Source organism: Delphinapterus leucas, chromosome 4 (assembly GCF_059928025.1).
Source record: "Delphinapterus leucas isolate spDelLeu-1000000601 "Yukka" chromosome 4, BTC_Dleu_Yukka2, whole genome shotgun sequence".
NCBI classification, from domain to species: Eukaryota; Metazoa; Chordata; class Mammalia; order Artiodactyla; family Monodontidae; genus Delphinapterus; species Delphinapterus leucas.
Window position 1 is genome coordinate 96,209,276 of NC_143132.1, and position 25,420 is coordinate 96,234,695.

General features: G+C 36.5%; 2 protein-coding genes and 1 non-coding gene across 33 annotated transcripts in view; 2 read left to right on the forward strand and 1 right to left on the reverse strand.

Moving 5' to 3' along the window:
* Positions 1-16,854, forward strand: part of PHC3 (polyhomeotic homolog 3) — an 85,273-nt gene extending 68,419 nt beyond the window's left edge. For 11 of the 13 annotated variants that reach the window (XM_089910878.1, XM_089910881.1, XM_089910883.1 and 8 more), the window contains 3 exons: positions 1,760-1,892; positions 1,984-2,215; positions 7,955-16,854. In XM_089910878.1, the coding sequence (XP_089767004.1) occupies positions 1,760-1,892; positions 1,984-2,215; positions 7,955-8,109 (520 nt within the window). In that variant the 3' untranslated portion in view covers positions 8,110-16,854. Of the gene's footprint in view, positions 1-1,759; positions 1,893-1,983; positions 2,216-2,389; positions 2,518-7,954 lie in introns of those variants that run through there. The other 2 variants (XR_016393086.1, XM_022572495.3) reach the window with 2 other exon arrangements.
* Positions 1-25,420, reverse strand: part of GPR160 (G protein-coupled receptor 160) — a 96,232-nt gene that overhangs the window by 46,326 nt on the left and 24,486 nt on the right. For 4 of the 19 annotated variants that reach the window (XM_089910901.1, XM_022572639.3, XM_089910902.1 and 1 more), the window contains 2 exons: positions 24,517-24,631; positions 18,121-19,546 (listed from right to left, as the gene is read on the reverse strand). In XM_089910901.1, coding sequence (XP_089767027.1) covers positions 18,459-19,478 — 1,020 coding nt within the window. In that variant the 5' untranslated portion in view covers positions 19,479-19,546; positions 24,517-24,631 and the 3' untranslated portion in view covers positions 18,121-18,458. The other 15 variants (XR_016393090.1, XM_089910912.1, XM_089910908.1 and 12 more) reach the window with 6 other exon arrangements.
* Positions 983-1,089, forward strand: LOC115802407 (U6 spliceosomal RNA). Its single transcript, XR_004022873.1, has one exon. It is a non-coding gene; the product is annotated as a U6 spliceosomal RNA (small nuclear RNA).

The window sequence follows — 25,420 nt, forward strand, 5'->3', positions numbered from 1 at the left end:
TTTCATAAAACATAGGTGAGGAAATTCTTGTCATTTCCCTGAAAAATCATCTTAGAGCAAAAGAGTTTTGAAAATAAGAAATTACAATGGCAGTTTTATGTGTAAAAAAAGAGGAACTGTGTATATTTTTCTTAGCCTTTGTGTAGCTTTTCAGAAATTTGTATCTTAGATCATCTCTTTTCACTCTTCTTTCTAGGGAAGGGCTTGGCAAACTGCCCAGGCTGAGTCCTTTTTGGAGCCTATTTTTATATGGTCCCTGAACTAAGGATAGTATTTAAATTTTTAGGTGGTTGAAAAAGAATCAAAAGAATAACATTTTGTGACACCTGAAAATTACATAAAATTCAAATTTAAATGTTATTAAATAAAGTTTTATTGGAACACATCCATGCTCATTCATTATATTTTAAAATATATTTATTTATTTATTTTTGGCTGCGTTGGGTCTTTGTTGCTGCTCACAGGCTTCCTCTAGTTGCGAGAGCGGGGGCTGCTTTTCATTGCGGTGCGTGGGCTTCTCATTGCGGTGGCTTCTCTTTGTTGCAGAGCACAGACTCTAGGCGTGCAGGTTTCAGTAGTTGTGGCATGCAGGCTCAGTAATTGTGGCTCGCGGGCTCTAGAGCGCAGGCTCAGCAGTTGTGGCACATAGGCTTAGTTGCTCCGTGGCATGTGGGATCTTCCCAGACCAGGGCTTGAACCTGTGTCCCCTGCATTGGCAGGCAGATTCTCAACCACTGCGCCACCAGGGAAGTCCCCATGCTCATTCATTATTGTCCTTGGCTGCTTTCATGTTACAGTTGCAGAGTTGAGTAGTTGTGCCAGAAACTTGTGTGGCTTACAAAGCCTAAAATATTTAATATCTGGCCCTTTATAGAAGAAGTTTGCCAGCACCTGTTCTAGGGTGTTGGAACTAAGTAAATGGCATAGGACTCTTTTAAGCTGTCATCATGCTTTATAAAGGTCTACATTAAAAAATTTTAGAGTGCTCACTTCGACAGCACATATTCTAAAATTGGAATGCTACAGAGAAGATTAGCATGGCCCCTGCACAAAGATGATAGGCAAATACATAAAGTGTTCCGTATTTTAAATATATATATGTTAAAAATGTATATTTAAAAATATTAGACAGTCTATTTTGATAAAATAAAAATAATCTTTCAGCCAATTTTAAAAAATTATATATATTTGAATTTCCTGAATTTCTGAGACTCATGAATTCCTTGTGGAACTTTGAAATCTCAACTTTACCTTTTCATTCCTTGATTTTAGTTATATTTGAAAAATGTTTTACTAGCCATTTGAGATTTCCCCCTCTCTACTATATTAACCTCTTTTTATTAATCTCTTCAGAAATGATTACCTGGAAAAATAACAATTTGAACGTTTAAATAATTAATTCATAATTTATTTTCTCCTGGAACCTTGAATTATTTTGCAGCTAGAAAAATGAGTTATCCTCTGTATTTTGCAGGGAGTTTCTATCATGCTGTTATTAGGAGAAAATATCAATACCTTGTTATAGGTGTCCAGTATAATATTGAGAGCTATATTATGATGTAAAATGAGGCCACTTTTTTTTTTTTACTGTTAGCATAAGTAAATCTATTGAACACTATGGTTTACTTTCTGAGGTATTACAGACCATAATGAAATAAATGGCACTTACTGATTCACAACTGCACTTTAAGGTCATAATTAGTTACTAAATGGAGTGTCCCGTACATCATTTAATTTTTTTCTTACTTGAATTTCTTAGGTACAATGTTAGCTGTTCTAAAAAATTTGCACTTAGTCGTTGGAATCGTAAGCCTGATAATCAAAGTCTTGGGCATCGTGGCCGTCGTCCAAGTGGCCCTGATGGGGCAGCAAGAGAACATATCCTTAGGCAGGTCTGTAGAAACTTTGATTCAATGTACAATACCCTTTTCAGAAATACAAGGAAAGTGCAATGCTGTATTTTACCTGTACTACATTTTCCAGCTTCCAATTACTTATCCATCTGCAGAAGAAGACTTGGCTTCTCATGAAGATTCTGTGCCATCTGCTATGACAACACGCCTGCGCAGGCAGAGTGAGCGGGAAAGGGAGCGTGAGCTTCGGGATGTGAGGATGAGGAAAATGCCTGAGAACAGTGACTTGCTACCAGTTGCACAAACGGAGCCATCTGTATGGACAGTTGATGACGTCTGGGCCTTCATCCATTCTTTGCCTGGTATGTGATTCACCACTTTGGCCTTAATATTTGTCTTGTGCACACACAGAGGAATGACGTTAGATCCATCCACACCTATTGCACAAAAGGGTTAGAGAAGTTCTATGTATATGTACTCATTAAATGGCATTTGGTATTGAAATGTGATCTGTCTCCTCTTGCTTATTCCCTCAGCACAACTGGGTATTTTCTCATACCCCCCAAGTCGATAAAAACTGACTAGTCCTGCTTCTGCTGTGACACCTCAGCCGGTGAAGAGATTAAAGGTGCTCTCTTCTCTTCAGTCTGATTTCTCTCGAGAGGTCAGTAGAGAGATTGAGTCAGACACTTCTTCCCTTCTGCTCTTCCAGTTTTCTATTCTATTTCCTCCTTATTTCCTAATTTAACCTTTTTTAAATGAAGTAAGAGAGACTATAATTTTTTTTTTTTTACTTTTTTGAAAGCTAATCAGCACCTTTTAGAATATAAAAGTTTGGCTTCTTTTAAAAAAAAACCAAGCTGTTTCTTTTAAAGGAGGCTGCATTCTTTGATTCTTTGCAGTAAATAGACATCAAGAATACTTCTGAAATTAAGTAGACAACTGAAATTCAGTTATGATATTCCATTCCAGTATTGAGGGTTACTTTCTTATTTATGTTTTCTGCTCTCTCATTTGGTACTCTTTCCATCAGCTTAAGTCATTATGTTCTTTATCTTTTTTCTTTACTACAACAATAATCTTTTATTTCCACTTTCTCTAAGGGGCTGGCTACTGAAGACAGCTGCACCTTTGCTCATCATGAGACCCACACTGCTATATATGTTAAGACAATATATATTTTTTTAATCAGCAAACCTTTATCATTCACTTTGACCTTATGAATATAGAAAATAAGGTTTTAAAAATATTTGTTCCATTTTGGTTTTTCAGTGAATCTGTCATATCTCTTGACACAAGCTTTCCAGAAAAATACATCCCCTTTGAACTTGTCTACAGACTTATTAAAATTAATCTAGCTATTTTTGCTAATTAATCTTTCTATGAAGGTGACCACTGTCTCAGAAGCAAACTTACAGCTAAAGTGTTGGGAGTTCCCTGGTGACCTAGACATTAGGATTCATCGCTTTCACTGCAGTGGCCCGGGTTCAATCCCTGGTTGGGGAATCATCCCACATGCCGTGTGGTGCGGCCAAAATACAAAAAAAAATAATAATAAAAATTAAAATAAATGAATTAAATAAAGTGTTGTATGAGTGAAGAAAGTATATGCAGAAGTACTCTGCTTTTTAAAAAATTCCTGGCTTGTGATGGGTTGACTTAATGAACTTTCGATTTTATGGTGGTACAAAAATGATACACATTCAATAGAAACTGTGCTTTAGTTTTGAATTTTGATCTTTTGCTGGTGATATGAAGCACAGTACTGTCTCCTCAGGTTGGGTAGGGCAGCTCCCAGTCAGGCACGCTGTCACGAGGGTAAATAGCTGATAGAACCATTCTGTACCCACGCAACTCTGGTTTTCACTTTCAGCACAGTAGTCAATAAATTACTTGAGACATTTAACACTTTATTATAAAATAGGCTTTGTGTTAGAAAATTTTGCCCAACTTACAGTAGGCTAATGTAAGTGTTCTGAGGACGTTTAAGGTAGGCTAGGCTAAACTATGATGTTCAGAAGGTTAGGTGTATTAAATGCATTTTCGACTTGATGTTTTCAACTTACCATGGGTTTGTCAGGATGTAAGTTGAGGAAGATTTATGTACAGAATTCTGAAATTTTATTAAATTATTGTTTCAATAGCTTGTTTTAGAAATGTTAAATAAGTTTTTCTTTTTTTTTTTAAACAAGGTATGGTCACTTTTAAAGAAAGATGAAATTGTTTAAAGAAGGGATACATTTTTCATGGGAAGAGTTTTAAGCATGCATCTAGGAAAACTTAGGTGTGATTTAAGTGCTGACCATGTGGGTTTAGAATCTGCTTTAAAAAGGTGACATATTAGAGAATGGTGAGTCTTCACTGGGTGTGGTTTTAATACTTAGTGCAAAAAATTTTAAGTTTTATACCAGTCTAGATATCTTGAGAATTAACGTTGGAATTGACACTAATTCCTGAGGCTGGACTTTGATTCTGTCATCTTCAGACATAGTCTTCCAAATGGAGTACATGAGCTGTCAGCCTGATTTCTCATTAGGGGGGAAATATTTCTTTTCCTTTGGGGAGGAGGAAAGTAGTTGGCCAGATAATTAACAAATAATAGATACTGCTGATTCTTCTATGACTTCATATGCTTTTTTTTTTTAGGACTAGTTTTCTAATTTTCCCCAGCATCCATTTGCCATGAGACTACTCTTGGCTGCTTTATTAGAACAAAGGCTAACTCCTTTGTCTTACTCTTGCTTCATTTGAATTGAAAAAAATTATTTCTTATAACTTGAGATGCTTGTCTTATTGAGTTCATCAAGACACTTAATTTTGTTGCTAATTGTTCAGAGAACATTATATATAAAGCAGACTGCTTTATAATTTAGGATTGCTTGGTACTGTTTAAGAGTTTGCTGAATATAACTCTGCTTTTCTTTTACCTGATTAAATGGGAGTATTTCTAAACTGCTTTGACAGGCTAAATAACAAGCTTATTTGTGTGATCAGTTAACATCTTCTTTCTCAAAGTTTTTCTCTGAATAATGCCTGTAGCTTAAGGTAAATCTCAGCCAGAAAGCCGTTATCTTTATTTCTCTATGTTCCTCTGGCCTTTGTAAACTTCCTTTTGAGCTGCTTTCAGCTCATTCAGGGCTGGATTTTTTTTTTTTCCCTGAGCTTTTCTCATGGAGTGAACAAACTTGTAAATTTTGTAATCTCTTGTATTTTGTTTCTTTCCAGTTGAGGCGAGGTTTCCCTCTTTCATCAGGGCACCTATATTTATTCCTAAAGTTTTCTCTTCTCATTGTGTAATGTCATCTTGTGAACCATCTTGGTGGGACCATGTTAGAGCTGGTATGCAGACCAGTCTCAGAGCTGTTACCAGAGTGAAAAATTATTTTCTTCAAAATTTTTGTACATTAAAAAGTTCTTTATAGGAACGGTTCTTTTTACTCTCAGTTTACTGCAGTTATCTTCCTTAACTCTTCCTTGATACAGTGAACTGCCTTTTGCAAAGATCACTTTAGTCTGTATTTGTTGATCTGTGAATCTGCAGTAGATTTGGTGTCCCTGTAGGCATATAAAGTAGGTATTGTCTAAAAACATATGACGGTTTACTGGTTTTCATAATACTGATATTGGGACTTATTAATTCTGTAGTATTGAGTGCAGGTAATATCTTTTCATCATCCTTACTGATGTTAGTTTTGGGGTGGGGTGTTTTGTTTTAGGTTTAGCTGGAAAAGTGACTGGACATTTGTAAGGTTCATTTGAGACCCATGTCCATGTGCAGAGGTCCATGCCCATTCTGATGTATGCTTGTGGTGATGTAAAGCCAGCTGAGCTGACTGGTTGCTGCAGTTGGGATATGTTCTGTAATGTTCCTGGGGCGCCAGCTGTTTTACAGAAGTAGATTCTAAATATGTCAGAAATTCATAGAACTATAGCTCAGTATACCTTGAGCATCTAGGTTTTTTTAAAAAATTCATCTTTCTCTAATATGTTTCAGGAAAGCATATTTGCTTCTGCCTTTTTTTTTCCATTTTTCTAAGTCACTTTATTTTTTCATTTCTATACTAATGTATGGTATAAATACCCTTTTTGTGGTTTGCTTAAGAAAGTTGTGATCTAAAATTCTGAAGATAATTCATTTCTGTTTGATCATGCTGTTTCCCAACTTTTTGTTCTGTATTATTTTGCTAATACATTTACCGTCTGTCTACAAGAAGACATTTGAAGAGCGCTCTGATAATACCAAGGAACAAGCACATGCTATGAATTTCTTCATGGAGAACTCCTTGTTTCTATTCCCAAATGTAGCTCTTATGGTCCTCATTACTTCTCATTGCTTCTGTTTTCTGAATCTAAGTAAGTCCTACGCTATCTTTCTCTCTCTTCTTTTCTTTCCTGTGTTCTTGTAAGTAAGACTGAAGAGAGAAGAACATTTAGTTCTTTCGTAAAAAGAAGGATGAAGTCACAACTAGATGCAAGATTAGTCAGTTTTGTCTGCCCAGTTTTGAGAGCTACCTCTGGGAAAAGAAAAGGGGCTTTTCTATGGTGAGTAATCCCATTTTAACTATATAGTTTCTTTTATATGGTAAGTGGCCAAAAGCATAAAAATTTTGCATAGGGTACTTTTGAAATGTCAGTTTTTAAAAATCTGAGAAATTATTAAAATAGAGAAATTGAAAAGCTGATTGCTATATAGGAAACAGGAAGGATACAACCAACAGAGAAGATGGAAAAGAAATAGCCAAGAGAAAAGCTGGCCACACAGCTGAATACAGAAAAAAAAGTTTGTGTTACTCTTACAGATGGCTCCTTTTTAGAAGATTCTGTTTTTGTTCATTATTCATTCAGTCAGTCCTTCCCTTATCCAAAAATATATGTATTTAACACCTACAATGTTTTGTGCTTGGTGCTGGGGTTATAGGGATGACATTATATAAGAGGATGACATCCTCTTATATAAACAAGAGGATGATACATTTGCGGTAGAAAGAATAATCATTCCAGCAAAGTTGTATCCAAATGTAACCATTTCCATTATCTTTTTCTTTGTGTTCTCCCTTATAATGCTGATTTGAATAGAAAAGAAAGACTTTAAGCTGTTAGTTTTTATTCTTAAATTCACTTTTATAATTTTGTCTTTTATAAGGAAGCTTCCATATTTTTGCATTGTCTCCTCTCATGGTTCGTTAATTCATTACCTTCCATGCTGGTTTCTTTACCCTTAGTGGGGAAGTTTATTAGCCTGGCTGTGCAAAATTTGGTAGATAATAGAAACGTTTGAGGTTCAAGTAGAGTGCTCACGTTGTTACTTGCTTTAAAGCACTTGGTTTACACAGAGAGGTAAAATATTGGTTATTTGTCAAGAGATTAGCCAGCAAGCTCAAAATTTCAATAAGAATTTATGTTTTCTTATCAGAAGTGGAGATTAGTCCAGTGATATTAAGATTTGAAGTTGAAATTACAAGTTGATCATTGTAATACATTTCAGCAATAGATTGATACTATGATTTTGATGGATTGGTTCTGTCCTGAGTGAATAATAAAAATGTTTTGGATATGCCTGGCACATTGAAGGTTGTAAATCAGAATAAAGATACAAATGATAATGAAAGTGGTACTTGAGAAAATATTTCTAAATTATTATTTAAATGGCAGAACATTATATTTTATTCTTTTGTACCTGTATGTGAAGGATATGTTATACAAAGTAAAGTTCTTGAGGTATAATGACTAGTTAATCCAAACTTGCTGTATGTGTGGCATGCTTTCAGGTGACAGCATTGCCCTTTTCATGAAGGTATGTTATATCTGGACTGAACACTCTGTACATTTTACCTGACTTATAATTATTTCTGCAATATTATTTTTAGAACAAGAATTCCAAATAAATTGCTTTACCTGGATTTCGAATTCTTACTTTTTAGAATGTCAGGAAATACTCTCTTCTTCAAGAGTGAACCCAAGACGACCATCAATAAATTTCATTTGTTTCTCAGCCTGTATTTCAGATACTCAGACCCAGTGAGAGCATAATTGTGACTGTTAGGAGTAACCTCTGATTGTTGTGTATTAATTCTAACATCCTTCCTCTGATCAAATTCTAGGCTGCCAGGATATTGCAGACGAGTTCAGAGCACAGGAGATTGATGGACAGGCTCTTCTCTTGCTAAAAGAAGACCATCTTATGAGTGCAATGAATATCAAGCTAGGCCCGGCCCTAAAGATCTGTGCACGCATCAACTCTCTGAAGGAATCTTAACGGGATCATGAGGCTTTGAGATAACAGCAGTTTTATTCTTAAACAAACTTGTAAGGTAAAGGCTCAAATTGGCCTACAATATTATCACTTACTGTGATGGATAGCCAAGCACATTGGGATCTCTGCATTAAGGCTGACATTTCTTCTACAGATAAAATAATTCATTATATTGATACATTTTCATAATTAGCTAACATTGGTGAATTAATTTTACAGGTTACACACAACATTGAAAGACTTGTTATAGAGGGCCATGATATTTTTCAAAGTGTTTTACTAGATAATTTTTTTAAAGGTGATGTTTATCATTAATATAAAAAATCCTTTTGAAAGTAATTTAATGATTTACATTTCTCCTCTTTTGATTCGGTTTTCTTATACATTTTTCTACCCTATAATTTTTCTATGGGTTGTCGTGAGAGATATAATTTAGGAGTGATTTAGGAATAATTTTGGAGTCCAGTGACTGGAATTGTATGCAGTGAGATATCACTGTATGTTTTAAAAAACATGTCTTTTAGACTGCTTTGTCTATAAAAAGGATTGCATTCTAGCATGAATAATACTGATCTGGAAGTTAGAAGATTTGGTTTCTTTTCCAAACTTGACCAAGAATTTGGTGTGACTGAGGAAGTTAGTTTTCTTCTTAGTTTTTGTTCTTTTAGAGCAGTGGTTCTCAACAGAGGTCAGTTTTGTTCCCCAGGGGACATTTGAAAATGTCAAGGGACATTTTGGTTGTCATAGCTTAGGGGTTGGGCGGGGGGTTGCTGTTGGTATCTGAAGCATGGACAGGGATGTCGCTAAATATCCTACAATGCACAGGACAGCCCTCTACAACAAAGAGTTATCTGGTCCAAAATGTCAGTAGTGCCAAGGTTGAGAAACCGTAACATAGGAGGGATAAATGTTGCTCTTTTTCACCCAGAGGGATATTTTGAGAAAAAAATTTTTAAAAGGGATGTAATAAGGAATACATTGTACAACGGAAGTATTTCAGATAGCATTAATGTTCTGCTAGAGTATTTTTCCCAGTTTTATGCATTCTAGAAAAAGGGGGGAAATCTGCCTGTAAAATGAGAACTAGCACACTTAGAATTTTGCCTCTCAGTATTGAGTCATAATAACAATTCTCTTTCATATCTCTCTGCACTGATGAAGGCATAATATGATTATGCCTTATGAACCAGTGCACAGCCTTTGCTGGCAGGGCGATACTTTGTAGTGGCTATGTGGTTGGTCTTTGGATTTTTCTAGTGTTGAACAAGCTGGATCTAGCTAGAATGCACATTCCTTTTTCCTTGACTAAATCCTTGTATGCTTCCGGCACAGCACTTATCCAACTGATCTCTCTTGGATAATTGGATCTAATTTTGTATGTACACGTTTTAGGGAAAAAAGATTTTAAAGCAAAACCTTTCATTGAACAGTTAGTGTTCTGTTAGAATTATGGCACTAAAAATTGTGGCAGGCCTGTGAACTTTATAGTCCTGGACATCAAAAATGTTTTAATCTTTTTTTTATCTTATCTTTACCATACAATGGAAATGTTTTAATAATTGAAGGAACATACACAGATATTTAGCAGAAGTTCAGTAAGTGAGGAAGAGTCCATGGGTTTCAGTCATTGTCACTGATCTTTTAAAAAAGATTGTGTTACGCTAGTAGAAGACTAAAGATGTCATTAAAGACATCACAGATATTTATCTTTTGGCTTTGTGTACATTAGAGAATGTTGATTATTTTTATACAAAAATACAGCGGGTAATTTTTTTAACCTTTAGATGCCTCGTTTGAATGTATGCTTTGTGGGATTCTTTTGTGTAGTAATGTTTTAAAGAGAAGACATTTACTGATAGTTATGTGTAGGATTAGAATATGTAATATAGTGTAAGGCTCATGTTCCAGACCTACAATAGCTTGTAGTCTATGTCACATATTTCTGTATATCACATTTTTAAGTATTGGATTACAGTTTCAAGGAAAGGTAGGTACTCTACAGTTAATTTTCATTTATTAGCAGTTAATCATTATGACAGAGTTGTCATATGCTTTGACTTTTCCCCTCATCTTGTAATTTCAGAACACAAGTATAGGTTAAGCATTAGTAGGAGATGGTCCACTGTATGAGGGCTGAAGGGCACAATGGAAAGTCTCCCCTGGAATTAAAACTTTGTCACAGATGATCCACAAACAATTCATACAGAATTGATTCTTTGGGGATAGACTCCCCTGGCAATAATGATTACCTCCCATAACTATATTATCTATATATAGCCTTTAAGGTATTAACTTGGAACTGTGGTCCCTCTTCTGATATCAGTCATTATGTACTTACTGAAAGCCCCTGTGCGTAGCACTGTGTTAAGTATCCGAGAAAGCTTACAAGAGGGGTTTCCACTGGAGAGCACCTTATAATCCTAAATCTTATAATAATCTTAAGAACAGACCAGATCTTCTGTTGTCCCTACTCAAAACATACCCAGAAAATATACTTGCTTTTTTCAAGTTATTTTATTTAGAAATGGCTCATTGGCTTTTAACTAGTAGTTTTCCCATTGATGCAGCTGTTTCTTTCTGGGTGATTTAACTATCTGAATTTCAAAATTTCAGTTATGTATAATGGATATAGACGATAACACTGGGTGTCCACTTCTCTCCTGAGCTTAAAGCACAGTTTTAGTATGAAATAGGTGGGGAGAGTGCTGTCATTTTCGTTTTCCTTCATATTACTAGTTGTTTTAGGATTTTGATTGAGGAGAAGGAATGACAAGCAGAAAGGGTACATGGGAAGTTCTTCCTACTTTTGCTACCTAAGTTTGCATTTTCTGACTTCTTTATACTGATGCACTTTTCCCATCGAGGAAGAAAATCCCTACAAGTTTGAAATTTTATTTGCTTTAAGCCATGTGTTCCTAAGAAAGTATACAGAAAGTATACAGAAACAACTTATAAAAGTTGTTTCTTACATGATGTGCATTTTCATCAAGCCTTGTGTAGGCATGTGTCTGACACAGCTGTGCAGCTTTGATATATAATCAGTATAAGAGTGCTGTCCCACAAGCTGTCACTTTTTAAGTGGCTGGTAATTTTTCCATGATGATACTTTTAATTTGCTGGCACATCCTCTAAACAGACATTTGTTAAAGTCCCAGTTTAAGGGCCGTCCCCTCAGAACAGAGAATGTGGAATAGAAGGAAGGAAATATTAGTGAAGGAGCTTGAGAATGGTGGAGAGGCAGACAAGAGACCTGGCACTTTGTTTATCCCACTTCAGCGCTGAACAAACTTCTGCACTTTTGAAGTTAATAGTCATGTTTTACCTAGTTCCAAATAGAAATTATTTTTTGTAGGTAGCCGACTTTATTTTAATTTTTGACACAGTTTATCTTCCCATATCCAGTGTAATATTATAGTCAGACATTTATTCAAATACCAGTCTTGGATTGAAATCTGTCCGAGCGCCCCATATCACTGGCTTGTTCAATTAAATGTTATGAAGTCCCATTATTTGCATTTGCAGGGTTTTGGTACCACCATGGCACAAGTATGGTAAGGAGGCAATATACAGATTGAGTATAGTCTTAGGCTATGTTTGCATGTGTGTAAACAATCTTGGAAAGAATAAACTATTGCACATATATGGGAATGATGCTATCCTCATAGCCATATGGAGTGGAAGAAATCCCTGGCTGGACACACTGTTAAAACATTTCAAAGATATATTTTCCACCAGAACAGCCTGGTTATATTTTGTGGTTTGAAGATCCTCACCCTTAGTGAATGGCAGGAACTCATGCTGCCTCTGGGCAATGGGCATTGAGCATTACTGCCTAATAGGATGAAAGAGCCTCACTCCCCTTACCTCCTCAAGCCCCAAGGAAACAGTGTGAAAACTTTCTTCTTAGAGAGACCTTTGCCTGAAAATCCCTACAGAGGACTTTGTAGTAGGGTTAATTTTAGGGAGGTAACTGGGGCAGGAATTTCTAATACCTAACAGTCATGTCTTCGTAAACCCTCTGGGCAGTGGAAACTGGCCATTTATGTACAATGTTTGCTCAGTCTGTTTCCTTTGCAGGACATGTAACTATAACGGGGCCTTGGGGAAGGTTTTCTAGGGGAAAGGACAGGGAAGTGGAGGAGGAGACAAACAGGGGGAAAAGCATTCCAGACCCAAGAGGATAATATGGTTAACTGAGTGAGGTTGTGTAGTATAGATATGGCCATCAGTAGTTCAGAATAATAAATTGTAATGGTTGGGTCCCAGTTATAGCAATAAACAGTATAGTTTTTTTTATGTCAAGATTTACCTGTGATCAAACTCATTCTTTAACTCTCTTTATCAAGAGATTCTGCCCTTAGGAGCATATTAATAGTTCCAATGATACATAAATTGGTGATTTTTGACTTATGAAAAAGGTGACAATTATTATAGTTGGAGAATATTTGTCAAGAACTCAAAGGTTAATTGTTATAATTGAGTTATCAGAATTATATAGAGGAGAGAGTATCCATTGTCAGATACTACAGTTGAATCAACCTTGTGGATTGTTACAAAGGCATTTTTAAGATTTTTAAGATAGTGTGTTGTTAGGTTGTGTCTCAGTCTAAGAGTTGGATGACTAAGAGCTATAGGGTTCTGTTTATTAGCGTGGATTTCAGTAAACACAAGCCTACCTCTGTTTCTTTGATGCACAATAGTGTGGATCATGAAATGAACTGTTTAATCTACATTCATCAATATTGGTATTTTCTGAATCTGTTTAGAGCATTTGATTTCATCTTAACAATTGTGATTCAATTAAATAAGCACAAATACAATATTAGGGAAAGTAAATATGCAATCTTATTAAAATTTAATTTCAACCTATTATAAGCTGTACATCTTAAAAAAATTCTTTGGGAAGATATTCCTCTTTTGTTAGAAGTTCATAAAATGTATCAGTATATAGTTTCCCTCATAGCACTAATATAAGCCATTTCTTCAATAAAAAAATGTTGAAAATTATATTATCTTCTTTGGAAAAAGTTTCCTAAATTTTTAAAAATTATAAAGTTTTACATATTATTTTTCAGAGCTTATTTAATCTACTTTAAAATAATACTATGGTAAAGGTGTTTTTTTGGAAGTTGTAAAGCACTAACACAAATATAATTTTTACCATCATATTCCAGAGCAAAACGTCTGGCTTTTCCTGAACTTTCACTTTAGTACACGTACATGAGAAGGGAGACCTGCCCTCCTTCTCAGATCCGAAGCTCAGCTTCTCTAATGAAAACTCTCCCATTCTGCTCTACCACATGAACACACACCTCTGAAGTGCCATGTTCATGGGAGCTTTGGGAAATGTTTTCCACAAATGTTTCATTTTTTTCCCTTTGTATAGCTTGTGAACATTTAATTTTACTTAAAGGTGACGATTTCAACCTCCGACATTAGAGAAGAGGTACATTTAAAAAGTATTTTTTTCTACTGCCTTTGAAAAGTACAGCTGCTCTCAGTGATATTGGTGGCGTCAGTATGAATCCATAGAAAAAGAAAACCTGTGTGTAAAGGTCTTAAAATGTATTGTTTAAAAGAAGTAATAAATGAATTTTAATTTGGAAAAAAATCTATATAAATTTAAAACACTATAATGCTAACATGGTATAGTTTTAAATGTAAGAGTAAAAAAAGTAAGTCCTTTTAGACCACCTATTTAAATTCACTCCAGTAATCTTAAGGATGGATAGTAGCCGTCTTATTGACTTGCAAGTTATACTTTAGGGACTATTATCAGTGTTAAATCCTTGATTTTGTGGAGCTTTAATTGATGGAGGTGAAAAATTTGGGGTTTATAAGAGCGGTGGGGAATGGTAGTGAAATGAACATCAACATATTTTAGGAAAAGGAACTTTTTTAGTCTTGCCTCAAGCAAACCAGATGTATCCATTGCTTAAAATCTTTTAGAGTGCTTATGTTAAAGCCATAATTTTGTTTTAGGTAGTACTAAATAATTACTTCAATAGTAAATAAGAGATGCACATAATCATTAAATTAATATGATAAATGAAGATAAAACACTGGCTGGGAGACTGGGGTTTTACTTCTAGTTGGTGAATTAGCTGTGTGACACCTTAGGCCATTACTTAGCTTTTAACCTGTTTCCTCTTCTGAGTATACAGCATGGAGCCTGTACTACTCAAAATGTTGATTTTGTTTAAAATCATCTTTAAGCTATATAAAACTACGATTCTAGGCCACACAATGGGGTATTTTTTAAAGTTGCTCCTACTTAATTCTCTTTTATCTTAATTCTCTTAATTTCCTTTCTTAATGGTTCATTTCACACTTAAGAGCCTTTGCTAAAAGATAATTATTTATTAAGCATCTGTTTCCTGGGTCACCCACAGTCTTTGTTCTCCTAAGGATTAAGGTAGAAAATTCACACAGATGAGCAAATGAGGACGTTTTTCTAAACACCTCTTGCTAAACCACTGAACATATGAATACATCAGAACATTGTCGTCATTCATTCATTTATCCATTCATTTAGCAAACCATTTGAACATTTACTGTGCAGTGTGTGGTATACTTAAGGAACTAGTAATAAGTAAACAAAATCCTCTCTTCCCCCCATTTTTGATTGTGGCTTGAACAAACATGGATGTAATTATTATTACTTAATGTACTGAATGTAAAGTTGGAACTGAGAGGGAATTTTTATGCATTGGGTGAAGGATTAGGCTAGGTGATATCTAAGGGATCTGAGTGAATCACATCATAATTCCTATAACACATTTTGCATACTAATCCATATATCTGATTAGGTTACAAAATTAAAGGTACCTAATATTAGGATTTATATTTTGAAACTGTTGTGACAGCCCATATTTCTCAGAATTATTTTGACACTTGAATCTATTCCAGAGGTGTTGCTATATGCAGGGTGTGTGACAGAACAATACAAAGAAGCTGGTGCTGATTTACTATACATTTTGAACTACACCTAGTATTGACAGTGCAGTAACTTTTGAAAACTGAAAAATCTCAGAAGAGCTTGCTGAACAGGTTTGGTTTTTATTTTGTTTTTGTCTTTTTAAAGCAAGAAAGATTACATAAAATTTTACTGTTATCACAAATATCTACTTTTTTTAGAAAGCACTCATATATTGCATAGTAAAAGGGTTTCCTTTAAAATGCAGAACCGGTAAGCAGTAAAACAGTTTTGTGCTTGGAGCTTGAATTTACAAGTATTTGGGGAGTAAATATAGAATGGGAGAAGTGTTTAACTGGGAAGAAGGTCCCTTACCACCCGAGGATTCTGTGAATTACATTGTGATTTCCTATTGACAACAACTTTACATACTAATATCACTTGATACTAACCTTCTCCATAAAGATACAAAATGAAAATATATTGAAAAGATCTTTTATGTATCATAGTCACAGCTTTTTAAAGCAGGAAAATGTCCAAATACGTGTTAGACTAGAATCTATAATAAAGTGTTTGTAAACAGGAACACTAACATCCAAGTGACCAGATAGTCTGGGTTTAAAAAAATTTTTCCATGGTACTGGTTAAAACTTTTAAAATATTTTAACTTACGTAATTTTTCAAATATTTTTGCTGTTAAAATATCTATTACATAAATACTTTTTGTATGTGTATTCTAAATTTTTTAAAAGTCAGTGGGAGTGTGCAAAGATGGTATAATTTTGGACATCTAATTTCTAAGACATTTAACTAGATTCCCAATCACCTCATTCAAAAGCTTGGTCTTTCTGTTTTTTCCATAGGAAAAAAAAAAGTCAAAGTAAGCTCCAGAAAACTCCTCAGAGCAAGGGGTGAGCTTGTGGTGTAGGTTGGAGTTGTAGACAGCAGTGTGCAGGATGGATACCGACACTGGTGTCAGGCATTTCAAGGCTCTCTGTTGAATTAGTGCTTTTTGTCTGCTTGCTTGTTGAAAACATTTTTTGCTGTTGACTTAACAAAGGCAAATTGTGATAAACTTTTTATTTTTGATGCCTTATGCACATGTTAACTGATTTTTTAATTCCTCCTTTTGCTTCCTCCCATTGTTCTAATTAAATAGGACTTTCATATTATTAAAACCTCAAACACTGACCCAACCAGGATGAACAAAGAATCACCAAGGGGAAAGAAAACATTTTTTTATCTTTACAAAACACAAATGTTAAGATTATATATAGATGTGTTCTTTATGTTGGATATTGTACTAGAGTCCTCCTTGCAGGGAATGAAATAGTTTTAGCACTCTTAGCATTAGTGGTCCTAGATTGGTGTCTATAGCTGCAGTTTTAAAATGTATAACCTGACAATGAAGTTAATTTTGCATTATGAGAGCACACCATGATCTATGTAAAAAGATTGTCCATTTGGTGTATTTTTTTAAAAAAGAGAAAGCACTTTCATATTAACAGTAGCATGTGTATGAATTTTAGATTTTCATATTTGTTGTGTCTGTATTCAGTGAAGTAAAATTGAACATTTCAAATGTTTGTTGATGGCAACATTAACTGTTAAATTAAAGCACCTTATACTCTGCTGCTTAAACTTGCTTGTAATTGCACCTTTGTTACCTGCACATTTTCACATAGAATATTGTTGTAACATTGCTTCATGTGGGTCTGGATGGAAGGTTAGTGGGCCTACAGGATCATTTATTTATATTGTTTATATTACAATAATATATTGTAGACCAGTTGTAAGTTCATTTCTTTACAAATAAAAGCCTCTTCCATTTGGCTGGTCAACTGAATAATTTCTTTTTTTCCTTTAAGCTTGTGAGGCACGGGGCATCTTCTAAGTAAACAAACAGCTTAGTGGGGCTTGAAATAGTTATACATTATCCAGGTTTAAAATCTGCAGAGAGGGTAAGTCTTTACTTATTAAGTAAAATACATTCTTAAGTATCTCAGTTCCACATATGGCCAATTAGAAAGCCACTACATTCAGAAGGAAAGTAACACAGAGAAGTAGAGTAGGTTTGTACATTGACAAATTAGACGGTATCTATCTGTGTAGCTTAACTCACAGAGTGATTTCAGATTTTTCTGCCGTTTAAATTGCTTCACTCCAGCAGTTCTCAGCCGGGAACAGTTTTGCCCACTGAAGGGAGTATGGCAGTCTCCGGAGACGTTGTGATTGTAGTGACTGACTGGGAAAGGAGGTTCTACTGGCACCTAGTGGATAGAAGGCAGAGATGCTGCCAACCATGCTGCAGCACACAGCACAGCTCCCCCAACGAAGGGTTATCCAACAGAAAACGTCAGCAGTGCTGAGGGTGAGAAACCCTACCTTCACACCATGGTACGTCGCCCATGTGATTACGGGTTGTCATGCAAATATATGATTGATTGATAGATGATAAGTTACAACTGAAGGTGGATCTGTTAGGGAAGAGACCTAGTCACCACTCCCAGTTCTGTAAGGTGAGCAACCAAAACTTTTCTTTTAGGAATATTTGCACTAAGAACAGAGATATATTTTTTTTAATTAGCTGAATTTATTTTTTTTCATTTACCATTTTAACCACTTTATTTTTAAAAACGAATTTATTTATTTATTGGCTGCGTTGGGTCTTCATTGCTGCACGCGGGCTTCCTCTCTAGCTGCGGCAAGCGGGGTCTACTCTTCGTTGCGGTGCGCGGGCTCAAGTAGCTGCCTCACATGGGCTCAGTAGTTGAGGCACGCGGGCCCTAGAGTGCACAGGCTGCAGTAGTTGCAGCCCACGGGCTCTAGGGTGCGCAGGCTTCGGTAGTTGTGGCTCGCGGGCTCTTGAGCACAGGCTCGGTAGTTGTGGCGCACTGGCTTAGTTGCTCCGCGGCATGTGGGATCTTGCCGGACCAGGGCTCGAACCCGTGTCCCCTGCATTGGCAGGCGGATTCTTAACCACTGTGCCACCAGGGAAGTCCTAAAATTAGCTAAATTTAAATTGCACTAATCTTTCCCCTTATGTTAAAGAATATTTACACCGAATTATTTAAAGAAAACAATCTTGATTTTCTTGCTCTAAGTGTAATAAAAATGTTTATTTAAATCTGAAAAGTTGGCAGTGAATCGCAGATTTACCTAACAGTTTGTATCCAGTAGTTTTCTGGGTAACACAAATATCAGTATGGTCAACAGGTATAAATATTTCTTATTGGAAGTATTCTGTTAAAAAAAAAAAAACCTAATAAATAATATCACAAGCCCAAAAAGACATATTCTGAAAAGGTATGAAAGTTTGGGATGCGGGGGGAGAGCTTTCAGTTCAGTTCATTCTTTATATGTCCCAAGTCATCATTCTTTCCCATTTGTAAAATTATAATTCTTGTAGCTGTTAGTTTTAGAACATGGCAACCTGTCAACAAATTATTACTGATATAGGCTTTTCAATCTGCTCAAGATTATGAATTGTAAGTGGAATGAAGCAGCATTTCCAGTTGACAAATGGATCCACAGGTAATGCCATGTTTCTAAAATTAAGTTTGTGACAATTAAACCAAAAAACTGTAGCAATGAGAAAACTATTGACAAAGTACAACCACGGAATGTTCATCTCGATGTACGCTGGAATCTGTACTTTAAGTAAAAGGATAATTATTTGAAGTAGTACAAATGGTAACCAGGTACCAAGAAAACAGATAATCAACTTGGGCAAGAGTGTTTTTTTAGAGCTCACAGTATAACTGCAGTGGGATGAAAAGGGAAAATATAGGACAGTCTCATTCATATAGGAAGTTATCCTAACAGCCTGTACCAAGGTAATAACTTCTGACCAAGAGGTTATAAAAGCCATAAATAAAATCATCACCATGGAAAATGACAGCCAGTAACTCTGAATGCTGATGTAGAAAGGACACTGATGATAAGAATAAACATTCTGTACCTTCAGGCTTTGGTAGATAGCTGGATCTCCCAAAACATAAGTAAGGACTGAAATCCAAATTAAAATAACTGCAAAGAAATAAAATACTTTTTGACACTTAAATGGAAGCTTGGTGGCTTTACAGAAATTCAGGTAATAATCTATACAAGCTATCAGAAAAACTGGATAATGCAAAAAGCCGTAAGTAAAAGAAATAATTTGAGTAAATAGGCAGATGTGGTATTTAGTAAACCTAATGCCTAAAAGTACAAAATCCCTGAAATAGGATATAATGGAAGTATTCACCAAAAGTAGAAGATCAGTAAATGCTAGTGAAATGCAAAAATATTCCATAAAATTTTGATGGGTGTTTTTTCTTCTCATTCCTAGTGTGAGGATATTTAATAATATTTTCCCAAGTGTAATCAAGAATAACAGACAGTTACCATCTAGGGGCTGATTTGTTTGATGTAGCTGGTACTGAAAAGAGCAGTTCTCTGAAGTAAGAGCAGTCATTTTTTTTCCAGTTCAATTTCAAAGGCCTGCTGCTACAATAAAACAGTGCTTCACTTTATTTTCCATCCCTGCAAAGAAAAGTGAAAAGAAAACCTTGATGTTATCTTGATGCTATCACTGCTTTAAAACTTTACAAAGCAAGCACCTCATCTCAAAAATCTATTTTAATCCAATCATTTCCCCAAATAAACATATTTCTTATACTTATAGAATACAGAATATGATCAAGAAGAATTAATGTGTATACTCTCGTCATTCTTTGAGACCCAGATGGTCCAGAGCTCTCAGATCTATAACCAAACTGTTTTATATAAATTACTAACTTCTACAGAAGCACAGGTTTTAATAACTTGTTGAAAAAAGGTAGAAAAACACTTTTATCTACCAGAGCCAAAATATAGGCTTCATACAGCTGATTCACTTTGCTGTACAGCAGAAACTAACACAACATTATAAAGCAACTATACTCCAATAAAAATTAATTTTAAAAAATGACTGAAACACTCTTAGAAATACATCTACTATAAAAACAAGCCATGTTTTATGTCATCCAATTTTATAACTGAAGAACTGGGAATAATTCAGAAAAAAAGGCATAGAAACTCTGTGTAGCTCTAGAAAGAGGATCTAGTATACCTGATTTTCACTCCCTTACTCTCCTAGAAAGAGAATAGTTCCTTGGAAATAAAAACTGAGATCCTTCTTTCCAAAAAACTGGAAGGTTCCTGCATTAAGTCATGACATAATCATGAGATCATTCTACTATTAACTATGTTGTGAATAAGATATCACATTGATGGTTTGAATTTTCTCCTTTGGAAAAAAAACATTTAGCAAGTTTGACTTCTAAAAATAAAATACATTCCAAGAAAATACAAAAATATATATATAGATAATATATATAGTATATAGTATAGATAATATATATTATCTATAATATCTATAATATCTATCTATATATATATATACACATAGGCTTCAAATAGCAGCCTGATAGGAATACTCAGAACAATCCACTGATAGCTGTTGACTCAGTCCCACTCTGACACCAGACGACATTACCCGTTTTTGTCTTTCTGTCCGTGAAATTTAGATAATGCTTATGAGGCCCCTTTAGTATAGCTGGTTTCAAAGCTTTTTAGCTGCAGGATCATCATTCAAAGAAATCTCTGAAGCTCAAAGATATAAAACAGACGGTTCAGCTGAAAATCATGAAAATATTGGTTAAGGAAAAAGATTCATCAGGTGTGGCACCTGGAGAGATGAAAGAATACAGGGAAGGAGTAGGGATACCTGAGAACGTTAAGAATTGCTAGGTAAGGGCAAAGGAACAGGAGCTGAGCTTGAGTGATAAATGCATTCAAAGCAGGAAAAAGATAATGAAAGGGAAAGTTCAAAGAGGAAGAAATCAGGAAAGGATGGAAGAAAAGGAAGGAAATTCAAGAAATTTAGCCTAAAAAAAAAGAAAAACCCACACAAATTTAGCCTTAAAAAAAAAACAAAACACGGTTGACCCAAAGTTGTTTCTGCAAGACTGTTCAACCAGTGTTTATAACAGCAAAACAAAACCCAAACAATAACAAAAAATGTACCCATGAATGTCAACAATTAGGGATGCATTAAAAGTGATACATCCTGGGCTTCCCTGGTGGTGCAGTGGTTGAGAGTCCGCCTGCTGATGCAGGGGACACGGGTTCGTGCCCCGGTCCGGGAAGATCCCACATGCCGCGGAGCAACTAAGCCCATGGGCCACAGCTACTGAGCCTGTGCTCTAGAGCCCGTGAGCCACAACTACTGGGCCCATGTGCCACAACTACTGAAGCTGATGCTCCGCAACAAGAGAAGCCACCACAGTGAGGAGCCCGCACACAACAACAAAGACCCAACACAGCCAAAAATTAAAATAAAAATAAAGTGATACATCCTTACGATGTACTATTATGCAGCCATTAAAAATGTTTCTCGAGGGGCTTCCCTGGTGGCGCAGTGGTTGAGAGTCTGCCTGCCAATGCGGGGGACGCGGGTTCGTGCCCCGGTCCGGGAAGATCCCACGTGCCGCGGAGCGGCTGGGCCCGTGAGCCATGGCTGCTGAGCCTGCGCGTCCGGAGCCTGTTCTCCGCAACGGGAGAGGCCACAGCAGTGAGAGGCCCACGTACCGCAAAAAAAAAAAAAAAAAAAAAAAAGTTTCTCGGGGGCTTCCCTGGTGGCACGGTGGTTGAGAATCTGCCTGCCAATGCAGGGGATACGGGTTCGAGCCCTGGTCTGGGAGGATCCCACATGCCGCGGAGCAACTGGGCCCGTGAGCCACAACTACTGAGCCTGCGCGTCTGGAGCCTGTGCTCCGCAACAAGAGAGGCCGCAACAGTGAGAGGCCTGTGCACCGCGATGAAGAGTGGCCCCCGCTTGCCACAACTAGAGAAAGCCCTCGCACAGAAACGAAGACCCCACACAGCCAAAAATAAATAAATTTATTAAAAAAAAAAAAAAAAGTTTCTCGGGATAGGAAGACTTAGTTTTCACTCTACCTTTTCTATACTTGTTAAATGTTGTTATGCCTTGTGATTTTGTTACATGTTAAAAAAAAAAAATACCATGATAAATTTCCACAGTATGTTTACTTAAGTGAAATGCAGGATAAAAAATTATGCAGCAACACGTCATCTAATTTTTTACAGATATAATACATGTATAGAAAGAGACTGAAAAGATACATATCAGGTTATTAATATGGTCGTATTATAGGTTTTTCTGATTTTCTCAAACTTTACAGAAAAAAAGTAAGGGAGTCTGACAAGTAAAAACAACAATTTGCCTACAGATAACTGATGATTAATTTCAAGGAAGTAGTGAGGATACTGTCTGAGGGTAAAGAAGAGAGAGGGAGAGGGCCACCAGTTCTGTTGACAGAATGAACCCTAAGTTGACAAAGAGTCTCTCCTAGTTGAGGAGAGAATTCAACTCTCTTCAACTAGGCCAACTTTTGAGCTTCTGTATTTGTCTTTTCATTGTCCAGTTTTAGCAAGAATATTGCTAAGTCGGTTTAGGCAGGCTCTCTCACTCTCAGTATCTGATCTCCCTTCATATCTGACCAGGTTCCTCATCCTTTAGTTTAGGTGATGTCTAATCACGTTGACCTGCCTTCAGCAAGAATTCTGGTAGGTCAGTTTCACCAGAATGCCCTCTTAACCCCTGATGTTTCCTTGGTAACAGTCCATTCACTGACCTGACCCCCACCTTCCTCCTTGGGTATAAATTCCCCCTTTTCCTTGTTGTACTTGGAGTTGAGTCCAGTCTTTATACCCCCCCAACCCCAACTGCAAAATCCCATTTTTGTGGTCCCCACACCTATTGCAGTCATCTTGAATAAAGTCTGCCTCATTGTTCTTTAACAAGGATCATAAATAATTTTTGATTTAACATATTCTCATGGCCATCAATGTACCTTGTCATTAGCTAAGTTATTAAGACACACAAATAATGTATCTATTTACACACACATGTGTGTGTAAAGACAGTTATAAAAAATCATCCAATACCTATTTTCATAACTATAGGTTATAAAAGAACAAATGAAACAAGTTCTTTTGTACGCTCAATTTTTTTCCTATACTCAAATATACTATATGGTTTAACTTTTTCCTCTCAGAAAAAGTTCCATTCCAGATTTGATATACAGGGGCACAGAATCATGGCTGCCACCTTGACAAACACTACTGGCCTTGGATAAGGAAGCCTGGGTGGAATGGTAAGACCATATGAAATCCTTGTGCCAAGAAAAAAAACAGGCTTAGTTTTAAATAGCAAATGTTGGTTCAGAATGGGGGTGGGGAAGGGAAACGATGTGGGGTTCATATTTATAAAGACCCACTTATTAAAAAAGCATGTTTGGGGCTTCCTTGGTGGCGCAGTGGTTGAGAGTCCGCCTGCCGATGCAGGGGACACGGGTTCGTGCCCCGGTCCGGGAAGATCCACATGCCCGGAGCGGCTGGGTCCGTGAGCCATGGTCGCTGAGCCTGCGCGTCCGGAGCCTGCGCTCCGCAACGGGAGAGGCCACAGCAGTGAGAGGCCCGCGTACCGGAAAAAAAAAAAAACCATGTTTAGGATAAAAGAAAGAATTATCAGTATAAAATGACTGTATCCTTTACAGTCCTATCCAAAATTAAAGCTAAGGAATCGTACTTAAGTAGGCGACATCCAAGGGATGTTTCCTCAGTTTCCATTTCACCACTGACTCTCCCAGGGGAGCTGATTGGAAGGCCAGGACAGCCGGCCTGTCCCTGCAGGAGGGAAGCAACCCTGAGTGTCTCCCAGGGGCCAAGGAAGCAGGTCGGGGGCAGGGGGTCAGCCACAGCCACCGAGGCACTAACCAAGAACCTCTTCGGAAGAAAATGGGGAGAAAGAAGACAACAAATCTGAAATGGAATATGTAAGAGAAACATAAAGCTGTAAGAAAATTTAGAGACAAGAAAGATAAGGCCTAGGGAAGATATGCAACTTGAGGCAATAAAAAGCAGTCAAAGGGACTGTATGGAAAAATGTATGTTGGAAAATGAGGTTTTGGTCGTTTTACAGTGGTTCCTGAACACCATAATCATGGAAACCAATGAAAACTTTCTTAGATGAAAATGTTAAACCCTACTTACTCCATAAACCACTGGAAGTATTCAAAATTCCATTATTTTGTTCTTATAAAAAACCTCCCTGTCGAAGACAAAAAGCCTTTGATGGGCTACCTGTCCCCCAATTTTCCCTTGAAAAATGTTCACATTAGCTACTGGGATGCAAAGATTTATGAAGATACGATCCTTTTCCTGCATGATGTTTTAAACTACTTATGAATCACGTCACACTTCATATACAATTCAAGAAGTTAATGTGCAGGTCCTTTTCAGGGCATCTTTGGGCTTGCTATGTGATCTGGCCAGTTTAGAAGTATTAGTAGGACCTGAGGGAAACAAACCACAACTTCTTTTCACTGACCCAGTCTCTGCTTTTCCACTTATCACCCAATTAATTCTTAACAACACACCACACTTACTTTGCTTTCTCCAGTAGGTCTTTCTTAGCTGATCTTCCTATTTTACTTCAGTTTTACTGCCTTTAAGTATCTCACTTCTGGTTCCTGGCATACCAAAATGCCATGTGAATAAGCTCTGTGGGAAAGATAGAAAATAAAATAACCATCATTAATAGCCATCTAAATAACTGGAATTCACTGTAACTGCCTCCAGATCTCTGCTTAGAGAAACTGTAACTATTTGTAGGATTACGGCAAGTAACTTCTTTTTTCCAGCAAAAGGAAGGAAAGGGATACTTAGATTAAAAGTCACCAAAGACCCTGAGATATGGGTGCAGATAACATGGTATCTGTTTATAGAAATACTGCCTACATTGCAGTTTTCACCCACAGGTTCAGCGTCTAAACTAGCAGCTCTCAAACTTTCATTTCAGGACCTTTTGACACTTGTTGCATGTTAACGTGAGTAACATTTTTTAAGTGAAAAATTACTGTGTTTTCCCAAACAAAAAATTGAGTGAGCAGAGTGGCACTGTTTCACATTTTGCAAATTACTTTAGTATCTGGCTGGACAGACAGCTGGATTCTCATCTATAAAATCAGCTGTGATATCACACATGTAGCTTTTGGAAAATCCACTGTACATTCATGAGAGTTTGAGAGTAAAAACGAGGTATATAACTTCATAGCATAATTACAATCAAATAGTTGTGTTATGCAAGCATAGAAAAGTTTCCTAACAAAACCATCTGCATTAAACGATAGGATGGGAACATGAGCACAGTTAACGTTCTGGTGTGCTATTATACAGAAAATGGGATTAGCACTGTAGCTGGATTTGCTGAGCCTCACAAGTGAAGAAAGCCTCTGGGAGAAATAATGTATTGAGCCTTGTCCAGGGATTTTACGTACCTTTTATCTAATG